The sequence below is a fragment of the Paramacrobiotus metropolitanus genome, unplaced genomic scaffold (genome assembly GCF_019649055.1).
Source record: "Paramacrobiotus metropolitanus isolate TYO unplaced genomic scaffold, Prichtersi_v1.0 Parri_scaffold0000041, whole genome shotgun sequence".
In the NCBI taxonomy this organism is placed as follows: domain Eukaryota; kingdom Metazoa; phylum Tardigrada; class Eutardigrada; order Parachela; family Macrobiotidae; genus Paramacrobiotus; species Paramacrobiotus metropolitanus.
In genome coordinates this window covers 408,535-429,213 of record NW_026570261.1, presented here as the reverse complement: position 1 = coordinate 429,213, position 20,679 = coordinate 408,535, and the positions used below count along the sequence as shown (strand labels likewise).

General features: G+C 42.6%; 4 protein-coding genes and 1 non-coding gene across 5 annotated transcripts; 1 reads left to right on the top strand and 4 right to left on the bottom strand.

Annotated features, from left to right (window-relative positions):
• Positions 1-1,883: 1,883 nt before the first annotated feature.
• Positions 1,884-3,641, bottom strand: LOC129590650 (uncharacterized). Its single transcript, XM_055485985.1, has 4 exons — positions 3,101-3,641; positions 2,406-2,773; positions 2,153-2,314; positions 1,884-2,042 (listed from the first exon to the last, which is right to left on the bottom strand). The coding sequence occupies exons 1-4, from the start codon at positions 3,180-3,182 to the stop codon at positions 1,884-1,886; spliced, it is 771 nt and encodes a 256-aa protein (XP_055341960.1). The 5' UTR covers positions 3,183-3,641.
• A 760-nt stretch (positions 3,642-4,401) lies between these two features.
• On the top strand, positions 4,402-4,498 carry Trnay-gua (transfer RNA tyrosine (anticodon GUA)). Its single transcript has 2 exons — positions 4,402-4,438; positions 4,463-4,498. It is a non-coding gene; the product is annotated as a tRNA-Tyr (tRNA).
• Positions 4,499-8,604: 4,106 nt separating this feature from the next.
• Positions 8,605-10,100, bottom strand: LOC129590626 (dehydrogenase/reductase SDR family member 11-like). The gene is made up of 5 exons (XM_055485947.1): positions 9,697-10,100; positions 9,409-9,612; positions 9,253-9,347; positions 8,994-9,129; positions 8,605-8,933 (listed from the first exon to the last, which is right to left on the bottom strand). Exons 1-5 carry the CDS (start codon positions 9,826-9,828, stop codon positions 8,721-8,723), a joined length of 780 nt encoding a protein of 259 aa, XP_055341922.1. The 5' UTR covers positions 9,829-10,100; the 3' UTR covers positions 8,605-8,720.
• A 2,529-nt stretch (positions 10,101-12,629) lies between these two features.
• LOC129590627 (dehydrogenase/reductase SDR family member 11-like) lies at positions 12,630-13,847 on the bottom strand. The gene is made up of 5 exons (XM_055485949.1): positions 13,636-13,847; positions 13,330-13,533; positions 13,176-13,270; positions 12,950-13,085; positions 12,630-12,875 (listed from the first exon to the last, which is right to left on the bottom strand). The coding sequence occupies exons 1-5, from the start codon at positions 13,765-13,767 to the stop codon at positions 12,663-12,665; spliced, it is 780 nt and encodes a 259-aa protein (XP_055341924.1). The 5' UTR covers positions 13,768-13,847; the 3' UTR covers positions 12,630-12,662.
• A 2,204-nt stretch (positions 13,848-16,051) lies between these two features.
• On the bottom strand, positions 16,052-19,465 carry LOC129590649 (uncharacterized). Its single transcript, XM_055485984.1, has 11 exons — positions 19,155-19,465; positions 18,874-19,077; positions 18,723-18,817; positions 18,301-18,436; positions 18,018-18,229; positions 17,469-17,490; positions 17,257-17,391; positions 16,973-17,176; positions 16,815-16,909; positions 16,545-16,680; positions 16,052-16,474 (listed from the first exon to the last, which is right to left on the bottom strand). Exons 1-11 carry the CDS (start codon positions 19,287-19,289, stop codon positions 16,262-16,264), a joined length of 1,587 nt encoding a protein of 528 aa, XP_055341959.1. The 5' UTR covers positions 19,290-19,465; the 3' UTR covers positions 16,052-16,261.
• Positions 19,466-20,679: the final 1,214 nt, after the last annotated feature.

Below are 20,679 nucleotides of genomic sequence, written 5' to 3'. Positions count from 1 at the left end.
GCTGCATGAATGTACAGTATGGCAGAGAACAGCAGCATCTGGGTCACGGATTCACTCAGTACGGCATACGCCCCGCATATCATCGCGAATACTGCCGCAACGATAATCGGGATTCGCTGCGGTGACATGGCTCCCAATAACGGTACTGGCATCATCCAAGAACTGTCTGTGTAGAGCAACAGATCGTCGTAGCTCTGATAAACACCTCCGATAATACCCGTGCAATACACAATGCTCCATATTAACAAGACGATAATAACGTATAGCGATCGGGTCTTCAGAGCTGGTGATGTAAAATCTTCGACAAAAGTGATTAATTTGAACGTGACGTCAAAAAGGTGCCGGATTTTGCTGCATATGGTAATCTGCAGCAGCGGCGCTTGGGCCATTAAAACCGTACTGAAGAATATTCGGAGCAGAGCAAAAAATTCCAGTTCTTGGAGGTCTTTCGCATTGATGTGCAGGTAGGTTGTTGTCCACGAGAGACAATGAAAAAGAGACATTGCGAATATCACAAATGCCCAGCAGGCTAGGTATGGGCTGAACTGGAAGCGCTGCCTTTCGCCGGTTTTCGGGTATACTGTCGTGGCACTGCTGTTGTATGGCCATAAGCCAAAAAGCTTCATACAAAACGCAATCATCCGCACAAACCAGGTCATTTTTGGTCGGTTTATAAGAACTTTTGGACGATTTATACTCGCGCGCCTAAAACTGCTGACTTGTAGGAAGCCGAGATTAAGGCTGGCAGTACTGCCAGCTAAGAAATATCTCCGGGTCTGCGGAGGCTCAGGATCGATGGTATGTCAATTCGCAGGCACAGTGTTTGTACAGAATTACCATAACAGCTGCATATGCAATACAATATCGAAATATTGTGTCATGCGATGAATTATTTACGCGAAATTCGAGAAACAGCATCGTGCAATGGCAGGAATGCCTTTCGTTTGGAAGTTTTGCCTTTCTGACAACTCCAGTGATATACATACGCTCTGGCACACCGACCTGTTTTTAAAAAAAACTAACTAAAGTGCGTTCTACTTGCATTTTTGCATCTTTCGTCGGAACGGCGAGTGCCGTGTGGGCATGTGGAAGTTCTCGGCTAGGGAACAGTGTCGGATGCGCACTTGTGCGTTCAGCGCCGTGCACGTTGGTCGATTTCCAGGCCTGTACCGAACATAAAAGACATAAAGCCCCCTTTATTGGCGACAGAGTCATATCACAGCAAACAAGTCGGGTGTGGCGGGTGGAGATGTTATCGCTACCTTTGCAAAACAGAAATTAGCTGGGAAGTGAGCATCGATCAACGCCGTACCAGCGCTGTATAACCATGGGGTGGGCGGTACGCAACAGATAGCCTAATGTTCGTAGGCCCCATAAATGACATTACGCCGTACGAAGACGGAAAAAGAAACAAATGAGCACTGAGTGAATGGATCATGGGTTTCTTATATTTAGAGACTATCTAAAGTCTCGTTATCTTTTGTCGTTGTTTCATATTTCAAGTATAGATGCTACTTCCATGTTCCAACCAGCTAATCTGTATAGTGCATACATTTTCCTGAGAATTTTCGTTCTCGAATACATAGAAGGGTAAAGGAGTAACTTCCGTTAATTTTTGATAGATTTTGGCAAAACAGTTAAACGCGTTTTGGTGCACTAAACGTGCGTTTCTTATCCTACCTGGTTCTGTTGCATACCACTCCCATAACTACCAATTAAGAACGGAAACCATTTTTAGAGCATTTTTTCAATAATTCAAGATATGAATCTAGCGCACCACGAAACTAGAGATACAAATTGCAAAAAAAAATGACACAGGCAAATTTTAATACAAATTTGCTGCAGCTTTTAAACCAGATGATTTCATTGATATGCTTCCTTTATTACAGTAATGCTAAGCTGTGGTTGCTGAATCCAGCACATTTGCCCATGCGCGCCTCGAAGATCTCAAAGTGCTTATTGGACACTAGTCCCCGAATATCCATTTTGGTGTCGTGGGTCTGGTAAATGAGTATTCCGTAGGTCAGCACGATCTCAGCGATCTACAAAATAAGCTGCCACATTGCACATTCTGTGTACTAATATAAAGATATGTGTTTGTTGATTACACCAACGTAATTGCTGAGTAAACATACGCCGGCACGACACTTACCGCACGGATGAATTCTCTATCGATCCGGTAGAAACCTCCCACCGTGATCGCATTACTATGATCACCACACACTACGATGAAACTTTCGCATTTGCTCCGAATTATGGGTGCATCGTGGAAGAACACCGCCGTCCGTTGAAGAGCCACCTTGATCGACGGAACCTCCAATGCATTCAAATTTTAAATCATCACGAAAATCTTTCCGCTACGTATATGCTTGTTTTTTTTGCTGCATAAGAAATAGTTGGTTTACCGTTTCTTGACACGCGATACAAATACCAAACTTGATGCAAGCATTGACCAGTCCTAGACCACCAATGACAACCGTCATGTCTCTAGCCACATATTTAGCATACGGATTGTCCGTGGGATCCCGTGCTGTTATCGCCGCGCCCAGTACGGCGGCCAGACAGATTATATCTTTAACAAAAGTGAACAACGAGAATCCCGCAAACACACCATCCAGGTCGTGGACAAACAGTTGGAGTCGCTTGAACTTGAGCTGTAGTTCCTCCAACTGCTGCGCGGTCGGCTCTTCCTGTTTTGGCGCAAATTCATGTAATACTCTGTACACATCACGGCGAATCTGTTGATAGGCCGCCCCCATGTAAAGTACAGTGCCTAAAATCAGCATTGAGACTCAACAGAATAACTTTAGTACGTTCATCTTTAAAAGCTTTAAAAATATAGCTTTAAAAATATAAAAAATAATAAGTTTTAACCGTATCTACAAAAGCTTTTGGTTATCACTTATAAGCAAAGAAAAGAATTCAAAATAAACGAATGCCATTTTAGTTTTTTAATTACTATTCAACAGTCAGTTCGTTTTTGTTAATCCGTTATTTTATCATTTTATGTCATGAAATCGCATAAAGCGGATTCTGAAGATATTTGGTCGTTTTAATGTTTGACATGAGTAATATTTTTGGAAGTTTAATTGGCTACTACCTAAGAGAGCCATTTGGGGGACTACTTCACAGCTGACCGCATGGGCTCCACCCAGCATGGAGGCAACGCACGTGATAATCATCGGAATTTTCGGTGAGTTAAATCCAAAACTTCCAACTTTTCAACCCAACCCGTAGCTTGAACCCCTCGGATTTCAAGAAACGTTTTATAAATAGCAGCCATAAAGCCGGCAATGTAGATGGCATTCCATGACATCAGGAGACAAATGACGTAGCGGATACGGGTGGCTGCTTTCTGGGATATCATGGATTCCGTGTACACCGTCAGATTGCAGACAATATCGTAGAGATACCGGCTTTTTATGGTCATGATCATGATCAGTAAGGGAGCTTGTAGATAAATCACGGTGGTGAACAGTATCCGGAGCAGTGCGAAAAACTCCAGTTTTTGTAGCTCGTGTTCGCTCATCCGGGCGTAGGAACTAGTCCATGATACGCATACTAGGATGGACAGAGCGAAGAGAAGAAATGCCCACAGCGCTAAAAACGCGTGCAGTCGACTGGCTGTTTTTCTGGTTGTGTTCTTGGTATTAAGCGCGGCCTCACTATTGGGATAATATGGAAACAGACCGCAGACTTGCATCCAGACGGTAACGGTACGGATTATCCAGTTCATATTAATGGTAAAATGTTTTGCTGTTTTTAGAGTACATTAATTACATTAATTTTTAATATCGTTCCCTTGTCAGCAGGTGACACATGTTGTGATGCATCCGATGTGGTTTATGCAGCAACTAACTGTAATGCCTTCGCATTCGCGTCCACCGAGCGATCGTTAATGCATATCCCGTTTATTTACATCCTATCAAATGGATGTGCCGTCCATGCATTTATTTGTTTGCACGGCCTCTTTGTAGCTTTTCGAATTCCATCGAGAACATGTCTCTGTAATAGTTCAAAGGACATCGGTATTCAGATATGCCGCGGTCATCTCAGATCTTTGATCAATACAGGCTTCTGAATCTGCGATATGTTAGTAAAAAAAATATTTTAATTTTGAAATATCCAGCTTATTACAGTAATTTTTGGATTACTACCCGGGTAAATTTCACAACACAGTACTCGTACAAAGCACACTTGTGGTTGAGAATGCACTTACCGGTTAGCGACTATCTGATCCACCGTAGCGCCGTTAAGTACAGCATAAACCATCGGTGTACTTGGCAACTACCGGCAGCCGGTAGGTATACTTTCTTAATCAACCTGTACGAGCAGCCGTTACGGATGATTAGGATCAGTGATTTTTGTAGTGCGGTCTGCTTTTATCTGCATCTGCATATACCGACGATAGCTCAGTTGGCAGAGCGGACGGCTGTAGATAATAATTAGCATAGCCACAGGTACCGTCAGGTCCTGAGTTCAATTCTCAGTCGTCGGAAAATTTTTATTTTTTTCGAAACCTTGTTCAATTTTTTCTAATTAGAAAATCCAATGCAAGATATGTTAAAAACTGTAAACATGCTGTCGAAAGCCTCGATAGCGGCCTTAGGAAGTTCAATAAGTAGACAGGTATGAATTACTCTCATCATTGGTAAAATCTTAGTAATAAGAAGAATCTTAATCTTAATAATAACCTTAGTACCTTATTATACATCTATTTACACCTTATTAATAAATCACTATCTCTCGCCTGCCAAGATATTTGACCTTACTAAGGCAACACACCTTGGAAAGCTCTAAGCAAACCGACGAAAGCGTGTCGCATGCCGTGGCAGAACGGTCATAAATCAGCAAAAACTCAATCCTGTTGTAGAACCACATTTCTAAAAGTACCGACGGATGAAAACGGCAACATCGCCGACCGGCAGCTTGTACAATATCAAAGCAATAAAAGCATAGTGAACATTTGCGTCAAACAGTAAGCTACATCCCATCGTCAACCCAGTACCTTCACATTTTTTAGTTATAATAAAACCTGATGGCGAACCATGCGAACCACGGAAATGGAACATAACTCACGGGCTTTGTTACCCGTGGCTCGAGTGCATGGAACCAACTTGCCCCACTCCTCGTTTGGATGACCTTGATGTAGTGTCCGTTAGAAGAGATTGTAGACTCATACACACTAGACAGTGTCTACTGAGTAGACACTGGCTTCGCTTTTTCCACCGGGCATCGCGCTCCTTGTATCTGTATCTTAATATCGAACAGCAGATATGACTGTTTCCGTAACAGGTACTACTCTGCTGTTTCTGCGATACTGCGCTCAGGTTCAGTACGAGTACTGGACTACACTGTATTGTGAAATTGTCTGCGAATTCAAACATGAATCCTATTGATATAAATTGGAGTACTAAACATGTACGACGGGGCTCGCAAGTGAGTGGTTTAGTGAGCAATGCCTTTAAACTGCTTTTTCCAGTTCTTCGACTCCACAATTTTTGCTTTTAACAATTTTATATGAAAATTTAAAATTTTGATTTGCTAGTCCCTATAAGCAATGGGTCATGCCACAAGCACACAGCAGCACGCTACAACGTCATAATCGTCTCCGCTGGTTACGCACGCGCTGAGACTTTTTTTTCGCTGCGGCATGCGGCTGTTTTCCAATGTCACCAGCCAGTCCTGTTGGGACAACCCTGTTCCTTTTGCAGATCCGCAGCACATAACGATAGGCGTTACCAGCGGTTAGATAAAAGAACACAGGGTCCAAAACAGGCTGCAGGCTGTACAAAACTGACTGGACTTTGCCCACTGCTGCGCCCATACGAACACTGGGGAAGGAGGTTGGGATCATAAAGTAGAATATGCTGGGCAACCAACATATCATTGCGCTGCCCGTGTATAGAGTGAGCAGCAGGAAACGACGAAGGAATGCCGCCCGCTTTTCATCGGCTCGCTGGGTTGCCCGATTAGCAGCGCTCTGCCGCGCCAAACGGACAGCATATTCCATAATAAAAACGGGTAGACAAGAAAAATGACCAGGTCTGGCACATCAAACAGCCCGATGCTCGTAAACTGGGTCAAAGTAAATTGACCGGCGGTATTTAGTCAACCGGTATTTAGTTGACCGGCGGTACTTCCTTTTTCCAGAGGTGCATACAGATCATCGTTGTCGAAACCGTCGCAACCGTAAAGCAAAGTACTGATGATTTTTAACCGTACTTAACGGTGGCCTGTCACGTTAGCACATGACATTTCCAATTACCAATTAACGTATAACATTCGTAAAATATGCCGTACAATTGAAGGCATCCTCATGAAATGGAGAAACGTGTCTGGTCAGCTGACTGATCGGTAAGTATTTTGTTTTTAAATACGTTGCGCGTTCACGATAACCTTTCGACCCAATCCCAACGTGACTTTTAATGATTCTCAATCACCAGGGTCGGGCCGGTTGTTTTTCGAAGTGGAACAAAAATGGGCGAAGCGTAACAAAAGCAACTTTTTTCGTTTTACAAGCAGTAATATGTTCATCCAGTATAATCGCACACTGTTGTTATCCGGTTTAAAAGGAAAATCGGTTTCCAATATAGCGGTCTGATTCCCTCCAAAAGATGTTTAATCTGGATGGCCAGCTCGTCATTTGAACTATGCGGATAGCGCTGATCGAGATTCAGCTTCTTAAGGCAGTTTTCTTCCCGCCATGTGATCAAGTTAATTTTCCTGGAAAATCCGGAAGTTATTACTGGTTTCTGTACTTGTAGGTCACACGCACATCAAAACAAACCATCGTATTTAAGCCTGCGCATTGTACAGCCACTATTCCCTGATCCATCACATGTCCGTTTGTTTAAAGTGTACTCTACTCTGTAAATGGATCACAAAATTTTTTTTCCTTGATTAAAGTGCCGCACTTTTTGCCAACCGACCAATCGTTTTCCATGTGTTACAGCAATGTAAAACGCAGCAAGTGTCCGAAATGTGTCCTCGGTGAACCTTCTCAACATCACGCACTCTTTGCAACTAGCATACAACGCATTTCTAAGAGCACCTGCATCCGTAAGTCTCGTTACCACAGAGACACTTGCCGTTCTTTTCAGTTCTCTGACACTTGTATTTACGTTGGCGAACAAGGCGCAGCGGACACCGTTCAACATATTGTACGTAACAGCTTTACTGTGCTGTAATATAGTGTATGAGAGTGTCGGCAGTACCATAGTCCTCGTCTCGGATGCTCACGGAGCAGCCAGGATGGGCAGTCCGGTATGCACATTACGCATGTACGTCTTATATGCGGTCGTTCCCATGATCATCCATTATCATCTGCTGATTACGCTGAATCGCGCCTCGGCCCTCTTCTGGCCGATGTCGTACCGCGCCCGGCATAACTGCAAAACCGCCTGCTTGCTGCGCTGCGCTGTCGTTCCATATGTTCACGTTCTGATACTGCCACAAATAATCCTTGACGAACTGTACTAGTTACTAGCTGGATCGGACATGGTTCGACAGATCCTTGGCAAAGCCCCACAATTCCGCTTCTTATGGCACGTTTCAGTGACAAGCTTTGCTCGGTGCATGTGATCCAGTTTGCGTAGTTTTTTGCACTCGCGCTACAAATTTACGAGCTCGCTTGTCAAGCGTAAATAGTGCATGTAGTACTGCCTAAGCCTTCTTTCGTAAGAGAGAAATATTTAAGCTATGGAAGTGCACCCATTTAGGCTACCACTATAAAACCGAAGCGAAGCCGGAAAAGCCAGAACAAAATTTATTCTGGCTTTTCCGGCTATGTATATGAAGAAAGCACTTACAATGGACGCCAAAATTGTCTTACACTTATGTAATCACAAAACTCGCGCAACTAAGCACTTTTCTGTACTCAAACAGCCAAATTTTTGACTGGCCATCGGCCTGCTGACATTTACACTTGCACCTTGCGCATTGCCCAACCAAAACCATCGACCAATATCTCAAACGAATGAGGAAAAAATTTCAAGAATTTTGATACCAAATAAGTTGTTCTTTATAAGATCTAAGAGATAATCGAGGCATCTAAAGTTTCTCGTAGACATAGCATAGGATTTGCATCCGCGGTTTGGTTTCAGTTTTCACACAGAAATCGTGTGCTTTGTCTACGACAAACTAAAATGGCTCGATTTTCTCCTAGATCTCATGAAGGATGACATGTTTGGTATCGAAATTCTTGAAATTGTTTTATCTTTCGTTTGAGATATCGCTTGATGGTTTTCGTTGGGTAATGCGCCAGGAACAAGTGTTCGTATTCTTGCGCGTTTTCTGTTTAGTGGTCATTTGGTCCTGGCCATTTATTTTTATTGGTCATTCGGTCCCGGACCGAATGTAAGACAATTTTGGCTTCCATTGTAAAATAATTAAAACATTTAAGTGCGGCTCATAGTAAAATCTCGTTTGATGCGGTATGGATAAAAAACTGGGGATCGAGGTAATGAAAAAGCCAACAAAGGGCGTCATGGAGGCAGACAGACCCAAGGGCGCGGTTTTGGAATTTGTCTACTTGCCCGAGTCTCCTTCTTTCCTCTTACAACTAATGCATTCCCGAAAAATTCAAGAGGCAGGTGAATAAAGAGTAGAAGCAGACAAGAAGAGTGAAAGCGTTTATTAACACCGTCTCAGTTGGTCTGATGTCTGACATAATCATTCGTGATTACATACATTACTCACACAGTGCCAGTTGTCCGCATCTACAATACCGGCTGCTGCGTGGGGCAAACAATGAGAGTTTTCACATTGACATGTTGTGGCGCTGACAGCACGTACACCACACTGTCGGCAATGTCGCTGGCATTCAACATTTGGTAATTGGCGGTAAAAGCAGCGGACGGTTCCAGTGGATGATCCGCTTGACTGAGCGCTCGGCCAACAATCTCCGTAATCACGACCCCGGGGCTTATATCCTATTAAAAGCAAAAAAAGCATCTAATTTCACCGTACGCACAAGTACCAGCTCAACCTACCGTTATTCTGATGTTATTTTTCGGCTCCATCGCGCGGACCTCGCGGTGCAGAGACTCCGTCAGCGAAGTGACCATATGCTTGGTTCCCGAGTAAAAATGCGCTTCGGGGAAATGGAATTCGGCGTGACCGGCTAAACTAAAGTTCGTAAAAGTGCCGAATTATCGCAACGGAAAGTACGATCTTCGGTTTATTGAAATTCTGCTGAAGTACAACGATACATGAAAATATACGCCGTTATGCCATCATTTCATCGCGCACCTGTTAATATTAATGATATTGCCATCCGTGATCCCCTTTTTCTGCATTAGTTTGAGCGCTTCCCTAGCGCCAATACACAATCCAAGGACATTGACCTGCACAAATATTAAGCACTATGCTGATGAAATAAAATATAACTGAATGTGTTCACTTTACTTCGAACACCTCTCGCCACTTCTCGGTCCGCCCCGCCATCAACGTATCCATATGGTTCAGACCAGCATTGTTCACAAGAACATCAACATGCCCGTACTGCTGTGCAATGTGATCGAACATCGCTGTGATCTGCTCCGGCTTGCTAACGTCACACTGGAAGGCTTCCAGGACGCCGGGTCCATTTTTGTATTGCTTCGCACATTCCTGCAACGTGAGCGTTATTTACTCTGCAAGCAGCATTTTAAATAACAGATGATCAGTGGTTCATCAAGTACTAGAAACTTGTGCCTGAATTTTCGTGATATTCCTGGCGCAACCGATGACTTTCATTCCTTTCTGCGCTAACGCCTCGGCGATGGCATAGCCAATACCGGACGAAGCGCCGGTAACCAGGGCTGTTCGGCCTTGCCAGCGTTCCATGATTGTATTCTTACTGCTCTTAAAGCACGATTCCGATGGTCGACAAAAAAAGTAAAACTTCCTTCTCAAAAACTGAAAAAAATCCGGCTATTAAATTTAATGTTGAGTAGACTTTGCATACAATGCTGACGAGTTTGCATTAAGCGCAGATTATTATGGCGGTGCGTACAGACGAGTCGCGACCACTGCACTGCCTTAAAATACGGATATGTATACACAACAAGCGTTCACATAAACCAGTTTTGCCAAGAAAATTCTTAACATGCAGTTTCAGCAAGGGTATTGTTTGCCTACCGAAACCAGTTTGTAACTGCGGTATTGTTAATCTTATCATTCTTTGGTCTGTCTGCTGATACGTATTCGACTTTAGCACAGAATGATAGAAAAACCGTACTATAGCAATTACGTAAGTATGTAATCTTAGGAGCTCTGCTTTGCAGCATATTACGTAAACTGCAAGAACTGGATGAGATGAGACCTAATGAGCGATTATACTCTGCATTTTCAATTTTTCGCCATATAATGTATGTTCTTTCCGGCTTTCCGATTACACCAACTGAAACATTACACAATCATTATTTTGGTTTTCCCTATCACTTCAGCATCAAGATCCTCATAGTTCCTAATAAAACCTGATTACGAGTATCAAGGTAGAGATCTATATTACAACGGAAAACCCCGTACGATCTGGTCCGAACAAACCAAAAAATTAATCGAAAAACTGCTAACGCCATTCGATTCAGCATGTCTGGAAACTATGTCACATGCATTTTGTTTTGGTAATATCTACTCCGGCTCCCGTGCACAAACGCCGGTGCCGGTAGAGAAGAAAGCTCAAGGTGACCTTGAAAACAATTTCAAAGTCCTCTTGCATGGAGCAAAAAATCAGTAAATTTAAACTGTTACCCTTTTTAGATCAACAAATCAAAAAGGTTTGAACTTTTACTCCTACAAAACTGGAAAAGCCAATGAGCAGTAGCACAAACGATACTGCTAGTGGATGGCTTCGTTTACAGTTTAAATCGTTAGCAAATTAAAGCGCTTAAAAACAGAACTTAAGAGTAAGAACTGTCGTTGAAAACCATTTGAAGGCAGCTGTAAAAGAAACTGACCATAGTAATCGTTCAAACGGGCTAACCTTTCATTGCAGTCCGAGCAAAACTAAAGACAGTGATTGATAAATGATAATCAGTATCTACAGTCCGTAAATTATTTCGTATAATACGGAATAATAGTACGGTATCTAGTATCTACTGTACATTCTAGATCTTTATTACCACAAAAAATAAAAAGGGATTCACGAACCCAGCTTTCCCGTATAGAATCAGCAGAAACCATTTCCATAATCAGAATGCCCATATTCCAAAACCCGGCCAGACGGTTTTAGTTTCACAGAGCCAAGCTGTGACCGAACTACCGCTACTATCCAGAGCACACAGCCCGCTAGGTAAACGAGTGACCGAACTACCACTACTATCCAGAGCACAGAGACAGCTAGGTAAACGAATGACCGAACTACCACTACTATCCAGAGCACACAGCCCGCTAAGTAAACGAGACCGAACTACCACTACTATCCAGAGCACACAGGCCGCTAGGTAAACGAATGACCGAACTACCACTACTATCCAGTGCACACAGCCCGCTAGGTGAACGAGTGACCGAACTACCACTACTATACAGAGCACACAGCCCGCTAGGTAAACGAGTGACCGAACTACCACTACTATCCAGAGTACACAGCCCGCTAGGTGAACAAGTGACCGAACTACCGCTACTATCCAGAGCACACAGACCGCTAGGTAAACGAGTAACCGAACTACCACCAGCATCTATTGCAAGCATCCTTTAGTGGAAATTTAGTACCTGGTAGACTCGATCAAGGGCGGGAGGGAGAAGTTAACAAAAATTCCCTTCTGAGTGAAAGTGAATAAAAGCCATAAATTCACTTCTTATTCTATCTGCGTTTTAGCGTATTTTCGGATCATTTTGTTTCGTTGAAGGAATAAGATGTTAACTAAATAGCTGATCGAAATCATTTGAATAAACCGGCCGTAGACTGGAGACCACAAGAAAAGCGGAGGCGAAGCCGATGCTGTTTCTTGTTTAAGGCTATCATTGTGTACGACTACATACTTTTCAAGTTACTGACGTGAATATTGTTGCAAAATTTGGGATACTGCCCTATACTCTATAGTTCAGCGATTTGTATTGAACTTAAAACTCGGATAAACTACAGCACCGCTGAACACTGTTGAGTGTTGAGAGCAATTACCGGTAGTCGGTAGGTACGCTGTCTGAGAAAAGGCTGACCAGCAACCATAACGGGTGATTAAGATCAGTTCGTACTGCGGCTTGACTTAATTTGCATGTACAGTTACCGATGATAGAGCGGACGGCTGTAGATTGATCAAATGGCACGGTGACAGATACCGTCAGGTCCTGAGTTCAGTTCTCAGTCGTCGGAAAATTTTTCTTTTTGCCAGATTAGCATAACAGCCTTTGTAGTCAAGCATGGAGGTGAAATATTCGATGAAGAATCGCGGTTTTGTGACATTATCATTATCACCTCAAGGTGTTAGTGGTAGTACTCATTGTTGCCGAACAAAAAAGTACAGCAGAGAATAATGAAACATGGTGCAAACACAAGCATGTACGTAGTCCAGCACAATTTCCAAGAAAGGGCAGCCACCTCCATAACTGTGCTAAGCGGAATGCACTGTATTTGAATTACCGTAGATGTTATATCTTTTTTTTAAAATCTACTGATAGATTTTTTAAAATCTACTAGTTATGTCATCCGTACTGTCAGAGTGTCCATAGTTCATACCAGCCTACAATTCTGGCTGCTGCGTGGGGCATACGATGAGAGTTTTAACATTGACATGTTGTGGCGCCGACAACACGTACACGACACAGTCCGCAATGTCGCTGGCATCCAATTTCTGGTATTGGGCGGTAAAAGCAGCGGGTGGTTTCACTGCATGATCCACGTCACTCGCCGATCTATCCGTAATCTCCGTAATAACAATTCCAGGACTTATATCCTGATAGAGCGGAACAAAAAACACGTGAAATAAATTCTTCATAAGATACACCGATTAGCGTTGGTTCCTTGTACCGTTATTCTGATGCTGTTTCTCGGTTCCATGGCACGAACTTCACGGTGCAGTGACTCCGTTAGCGAAGTGACCATATGCTTGGTTCCAGAATAAAAGTGCGTTTCTGGGAAGTGAAATTCCGCATGGCCGGATAAACTGTACTTCGCAAGGAAAATGCCGATTCAGTGTACATAAGTAACTCAGCCGAATTGTACGCAACGATTACACCATTATCTCATAGTTTACCTGTTAATATTAATGATACTGCCGTCCATGATTCCATTATTCTGCATCAGCTTCAGCGCTTCCCGGGCGCAGATACACAGTCCGAGGACATTTACCTATCCAGATAACAATTAAAGCCGATTGGTTTTACAACAGAGCACTGTCGACTGTTTACTTCAAAGATTTCGCGCCACTTCTCGGTTCGTCCCGCCATCAACGTATCCATATGGTTTAGACCAGCATTATTCACGAGAACGTCCACATACCCGTGCTGCTTCACAATCTGCTCGAACATTGCCGAGATATGTTCAGGTTTGCTGATGTCACATTGGATGGCTTCCAGGTACCCGGGTCCCCCCTTGTATTTTTTGGCAATTTCCTGACACACACACTATCAACTACGAAAACGATACTTCCTGAAAAGACATATACCGCTATAATCAAACATTTTATTAATTAATACTGTATCAGGAACTGGAACCTGAATTTTCGCGATGTTTCTGGCGCAACCGATGACTTTCACTCCTTTCTGCGCTAACGCTTCGGCGATGGCGTAGCCAATACCGGATGAAGCACCGGTAACTAGGGCCGTTCGACCTCGCCAGCGTTCCATAATTTTATCAGGAAAATAAATGCGCTACAATCATACAAGTATATCGGACGTATCTCGTGAAAGTGTTCAAACGTCTTTCGAAAAACTAGCCTCCTTATCGAATGCGAGCTACTAAACAGACGAGTCGTTTAACGTTTTAGACACAGGTAAAAACGGATACAAACTGCAGTTTTTCTCGCTGAAAACATCTATTCGCGTACATGTGGTGACTGCGTAATAAGACTTCAGCGCGAACAGAAATCAGTTTTACCACACATACATGCAGTTGCACCAACCCGTACTATTTTCCCAAACGTTGTGGAACAAGTTTGTAGTTGCGGTAAAATATCCATTTTTAGTGTCCGTGTGAATACGAGTAATTTATTATTACGAGCTCGTTTATTTTATTTTTCTGTTTGTTTGTTGATACGAACTGAAATGAGTGTGACTTTCGTAGTAATGTACAGAGGCTAACAGCATCTGTACGTTGACATATGTACTGGCATGCGCGTCTGGTTTTCACCTAGAAATCTGTACTCCAGCTTTCAGCTTCTGGGGTTGCCCGGCGTGGTACAATAGTTTTTGTTAGCCATGCAAAACATTTTGGCCGATGTTTGTTAGCACTGATCTGACAGTGATCCATGTCTATAAGAGTTTCGTAAGTAGAATAATAGTTTCATAAGTAGAAAATAAAAAATTTGGAGGATACTTTAAGTATACTGTGGATACAAGTCTAAAAACATGGCTGGAAAATTTTATCGTTTACTAACTGCGCCACAAGAGTAGATCAGGCTTGTCCCATTTTCTTTGCCGTACTAATATGTATCGACTTATAGGCATGGGCTGTACACTAGCAAGAACCGCTCTTTTTTGAATTAACTTTGTTGGCATGGGCTAATAAATTTCGAACAAGTAGAAACGGTACGTGAGCATTTTCTGCATTTCCAAATATAGGGGGAAAAACAAGTCTACTCGGCCCGTTTCCCTGTACTGCTGCCGTTACCCGCCTGGAGTGTGACGTTACGGCAGTACATACGGTTAAATCAGGCGCGGTACATAACACCATGTATAGCCACAACGTCAAACCCCAGTCGAGTGACGGCAGCAATACAGGGGAACGGCGGAAGCTGCCTGGTTTTGCCCTCTATATATAGGGGGAATTCAACTGCTGAGGCCAGCACTCCCTGTACTTGCTGCCGTCATCCGGCTGGAGTTTTACGTTGTGGCTAAATATGGTGCTTATCTACCGCGCCTGATTTAACCGTATGTAATGCCGTAACGTCACACTCCAGGCGGGTGACGGCAGCAAGTACAGGGAGTGCTGGCCTCAGCAGTTACATTCCCCCTATACGTACATACAGATACGAGTATATAGTATAAGTGACATATTATGGATTCGTTTGATTATCGGTACAAAGTATGCACAAATGTGCAGGTAGGCATGTAGTACAGTACTTTGTACTTCGAAATTCTGTACCGTTAAATGTAAGTGAATGCATGGCAGTAAAATGCAGTTCTTAAGGGAACATGGTACCAAATTTGTGTATATGTACAAAAACTTTCACTTTCGCGCACTCCCAAACACCTTTTTGCTTTGTTTTATGACATTTAATAGCCGGATGATTGATATACAGATACATAGGTGGGAAAACCGTTTGTGCGCGCAATATCCGGTTCGAGAGTTATGGCTTTAAGAAAATTCCAAAACGTTTAAATGGATTCGGGTGTACCAAAAGTTTTATTACGAACCGATCCCTTTCAAATTTTGCAGATAAATACACATAACCATGAAGATCGTTCTTACAAGGATCCAGACTTCCACGATTTTTTATGAATTTCAAAATGAATATTAAAATTTGTGAAATTCGTTTTAAAACGTGAGAAACGTGTTAGAACATTGGATCGGTGTAAAAACGATCTTCACGGTTATCGCATTTACGTGCAAAATTTGAAGGAGTTCGGCCCATGATGAGACTTTTGGTACACCGGACGGCGGACTGTGCATTTAAACTTTTTAGAATTTTGTTAACTTAATAACTCCCGAACCGGCTGTTGCGCGCACAAACGGGTTTCATGCTTTTGTGTACAAATTATCTGGCTACAGAGTGTCATAAAACAAAGCTAAGAAGTGTTTGGGAGTGTGCGAAAGCGAAAGTTTTCGCGCACCATGTACCGGGCCACTTCCCCTAAGTCAAGTATTTCGAAGTGCACTTTAATACTTATACTGATCGAATATCCGCAGTTTTATGGACTCCCCTAAGGGGTGGTAAGTGCTACGAATCGACAGTTACAAAACACGCAAACCTGACATATAGTAGTTTAGTTCGCAAGACGTTACCGATTTTTCAACATTCGCGCTGAGTTTCTACTGTGCCCAATTTCAAAAAAAACCAAATGCTTCCACCTTAAGCGGAAAACACAATGTACCTGCATAGGTACATCAAACGCCATTTTAAAAAAAATACGCATAAATTGGGAATTATTATCTGTAATTACAGATGGTGTAGGAGCAGGCCTACAATTCTGGCTGCTGTGTGGGGCAAATAATGAGAGTTTTGACATTAACATGCTGTGGCGCAGACAACACGTACACCACACTGTCGGCAATGTCGCTGGAATTTAACTTCTGGTACTGGGCGGTAAAAGCAGTGGGTGGTTGCACTGCATGATCCGCGTGGCTGGCCGATCTTTCCCCAATCTCCGTGACGACAATTCCGGGACTTATATCCTAATGGAGCCATCAAAACATACGGTATACTTCACATGCCACAACGATTGGCAGTGCTAAGTTTTCGTACCGTTACGCGGATGTTGTTTTTGGGTTCCATGGCGCGAATCTCACGATGCAGCGACTCCGTAAGCGAAGTGACCATACGTTTGGTCCCGGCGTAAAAATGCGCTTCCGGAAAGTGGAATTCTGCGTGTCCGGATTGGCTGCATTTCACAAGAAAATTTCGAAATAATAAAGGAAAAAAATATGCTGTATTTTTTGTTCGGATGGCAATAATACTGCGGAGTGCGGATACATATTAGTTCAGATTAGTATTTTTATTTTACTCAGTTTCTACCTGTTAATATTGATAACATTGCCGTCCATGATCCCGTCCTTTTGCATGAGCTTCAACGCTTCCCTTGCGCAGATACACAGTCCAAGGACATTAACCTGCACATATACCGTATAAATCAAAACATAAAGAAAGGAAATGGAGAAGCTGAACTGCCCCACCTCGAAGACTTCGCGCCACTTTTCAGTCCGACCCGCCATCAACGTATCCGCATGGCTCAAGCCAGCATTATTAACGAGAACATCAACATGCCCGTGCTGCTTGGCAATCTGCTCAAACATCGCCGTGATCTGCTCCGGTTTGCTGATGTCACATTGGATGGCTTCCAGGCTCCCGGGTCCATCTTTATATTTTTTGGCCAGTTCCTGAAACACACACCGCTTTAACTGAGAAAACGATACTTCCTTAAAAGGTATATAATTATTACTATATCACAAGATGGTACCTGAATTTTTGCGATATTCCTGGCGCAACCGATGACTTTCATTCCTTTCTGCGCTAACGCCTCGGCGATGGCGTAGCCAATTCCGGACGAAGCACCCGTGACCAGTGCGGTGCGACCTTGCCAACGTTCCATTATTAGTTTTTATCTCAGGATAGACACAAATACAGTATATGGTTCGTGAAGCTGTCCGAAGAATGATAAGCTGTGCAAACAAAACGGTCGAGTGGTTTATAACTATTAAACACAGACGAAAACGGATGCAGACTGCAGCTAGTAACATGCAGTAAGGTTTCACCGCCGATAGAAACCAGTTTTACCTAGAAAATGTGCAACCGCATTTGCAGGTATGCGTTTTCAGCGGCCCGGGCTCTCTGGCGAAGCCGGAACCAGTTTGTAATTATGGTATACTACCCAGACGTATCGTTCTTATCAATTTTCTGTTTGACTCTTGTCTCTTGATATGTACCGGTGTGTGTTTTCGTACAGAAACAAAATTAATAGCGTATGTACGTACGTACATGTATGGGCTGTTGCTTTTCATGTGAGAATCTGTCTGTACCTTAAAGTATCAGTAATTTGTTATTTTTGTATTTAAGTCTAGGTACGATATTCTAAACAAATATTTTTAGCAAGATTACCGCACTTCCACGATAGCTTGTTATTCTGGTTTAATAAAACCGCACATTCTGGCCTATTATCGAGCGGTGTAGTCTGAGACGCGTTGCAAAATACCGATCAACTGATCTCTATTTTCGGCTTACTACAACTGTGGCATTTGGGTTGGGCACACAATAAGAGTTTTTACATTAACATGCTGCGGTGCCGCTAAAACAAACAATACACTGTCAGCGATATCACTGGCGTCGAGCTTCTGGTAGTCATTGGCCAGAGCGTTGGAGGGCTGCATCGGGAGGACAGCCTGGCTCATCGCCCTGGTCCCGATTTCCGTAATCACGATACCAGGACTGATATCCTGCTTAGGTGCCAAATTTTGTTAAATTTATGGTAAATGAAAAGACAGTTTAATCTTTCGCATATCTGTACCGTTATGCGAATGTTGTTCTTCGGTTCCATGGCGCGCACTTCGCGATGCAGTGCTTCCGTTAGAGCGGTCACCATATGTTTGGTCCCGGAGTAGAAGTGCCCTTCGGGAAAGTCTATGTGAGTATGGCCGCCAATGCTATGAACACACATAAGAAACTGGATCGTTGACGGAAAGCATCAAATTTTTTCTGGAATATTGTGGAGGTTCTATGTTTCCCTTTGGTGGTACTGCCTTACTGATTTGCAGTTAAACTTTTGAATTGTAAAAGTGGTTTTTTGAACCTCTACAATATCAAGCAGAATCACTTTTAATTAGAAAAAACATTAGTTCATTGACATCATACGTTAAACTATGTATACGTGAAAACAAAATGCATATGTGTTTTTTTTAAAAATAAAGCATCGTTGCATGCAAAACGTACCTGCTAATGTTGATCACGTTCCCATCGGTAACTCCAGATTTCTGCATTAGCCTCAGCGCTTCCCTAGCGCATATACACAATCCCAGAACATTAACCTGCAACGATGAATGTAAACCCCTCAAAACATGGAATTTAAAAAGGCTAGTGATACCTCAAAAATTTCCCGCCACTTCTCCGTTCGTCCAGTTAACAGCGTATCCATATGCGTTAAGCCGGCGTTATTCACGAGAATGTCAACGTGTCCGTATTGCTTCTCAATATGCAGGAACATGGCGGTGATTTGTTCCGGTTTAGTGAGATCACATTCGATCGCTTCCACGCTACCGGGCCCTTGCTCGTATTTCTTCGCTAGTTCCTGCAATAAACATTCTAAAGGTACGACGTAAATCTAAAATGAAAAGTTGTCTATCCAATTTTGAAAAGAAACTTCACCTCGATATTGGAAATATTCAGATCCGCGCATCCGACCACCTTCACTCCGTGATGAGCCAGTGCATCGGCAACTGCATGTCCAATACCTGTTGACGCACCGGTAACGACTGCTGTACGACCTCGCCAACGCTCCATCTTATCACGTTTTTACGTTATTGCGATCCTCACTGTATACGAAAGAGCAATATATTGAGGGAAAATAACAATCTGCGGGAATCCTTTTCTGTAAACAGTATTATAATGCAGAACTGTTTTTGGTCTAATTGGTATGCTGTGCAAGGTGATAAACATAAAACGCGTGTCGGTGTACATAGATCTTAGAACAACTAAAAACGGATCCACCACGCATCGTTGTAACAGTTGTAGCAGACGGCGCAATGAAGATACGTTTTTCTTTGGGGTACATATCATCATGTTAACGGAACCGGTTTCTAAATTTCGGTTTTGCCTGCATTTTATTGCACCACAGAAAGTTTATTGACATGATGGTTGGCGAAGTGCATTTAACGGATCAGAGTACCAATGCGATATGGCGATTAGACTGAAAGTACAGGTATACCTGGTTTCTGATATACAAGTTTTAATAAAGTCTTTATTAAGCATTTACCCAGACAAGCGTCACTAAAAAGTATAAGTAGTATCAAAAACTTTCGATGAGCTAGCGTGATATGAGGAAGATACCTGAAACGCTTCCAGTCAGTATCTCCTACTATTCTTGAGCATGTACTTTTTTAGGCATTTTTTTGTATAACTGAAAGGCACTCATGGATGTTGTGCTGAATTTACCTCCGATGGAATAAGTACGTACTAATGCACTGTTCTTGTTAATTATGCAAATACTCTTATAAGTGTTGATACATGTACGTACACTTTTACGCGTTCTGGCGTTTCCATCAGTACTACATAATAAACCGGATGGCATTAACGGCGATCGTTATTTTCGAGTTTACAGTCTGACACGAATATAATTTTTGACTCACATAATCACTTTGGTATAGAACACTCTAACAAGCAATAAACGAACATACAAAATAATAAAACACAAGCATTTATTGCGCAATGCGCACCCACATGAAAATGATTAAAATATTTTCAAAAAAAATACGCATAAAAGAAAGTAAAAGTAAAAGAAAAAAAAGTTAGAAATAAAGTAAAAGAAACCATAAGATTACTATAAGTTAGCCAAGCCAAAATCTGTTGAAATATTCGGTATCCAGTTAACGGTGTCCGTAGCGGGTACAAGCATATGAAAATCAGCCCTGCTCTCCATCTGATCTGCATGCAAGCACATCATAAGAAAAAAGAAATACTGTGCCAAGTTATAAATAATTTGTATCCGGTATATTTTATCCCCATTGCAGCAAACAAGTGCACCGATCAGATCGAGGCAGACCCGGCATCTGCATATATATAAACCAATTGCCCGCTCCTGCATCTCATGGAATAAATAAGCGCCTAATTGAAATTAGCATGTTTCTCCATCATCCGCTGCTGCAGCATCAGAGAAATAAATGCCGGCGAGCGC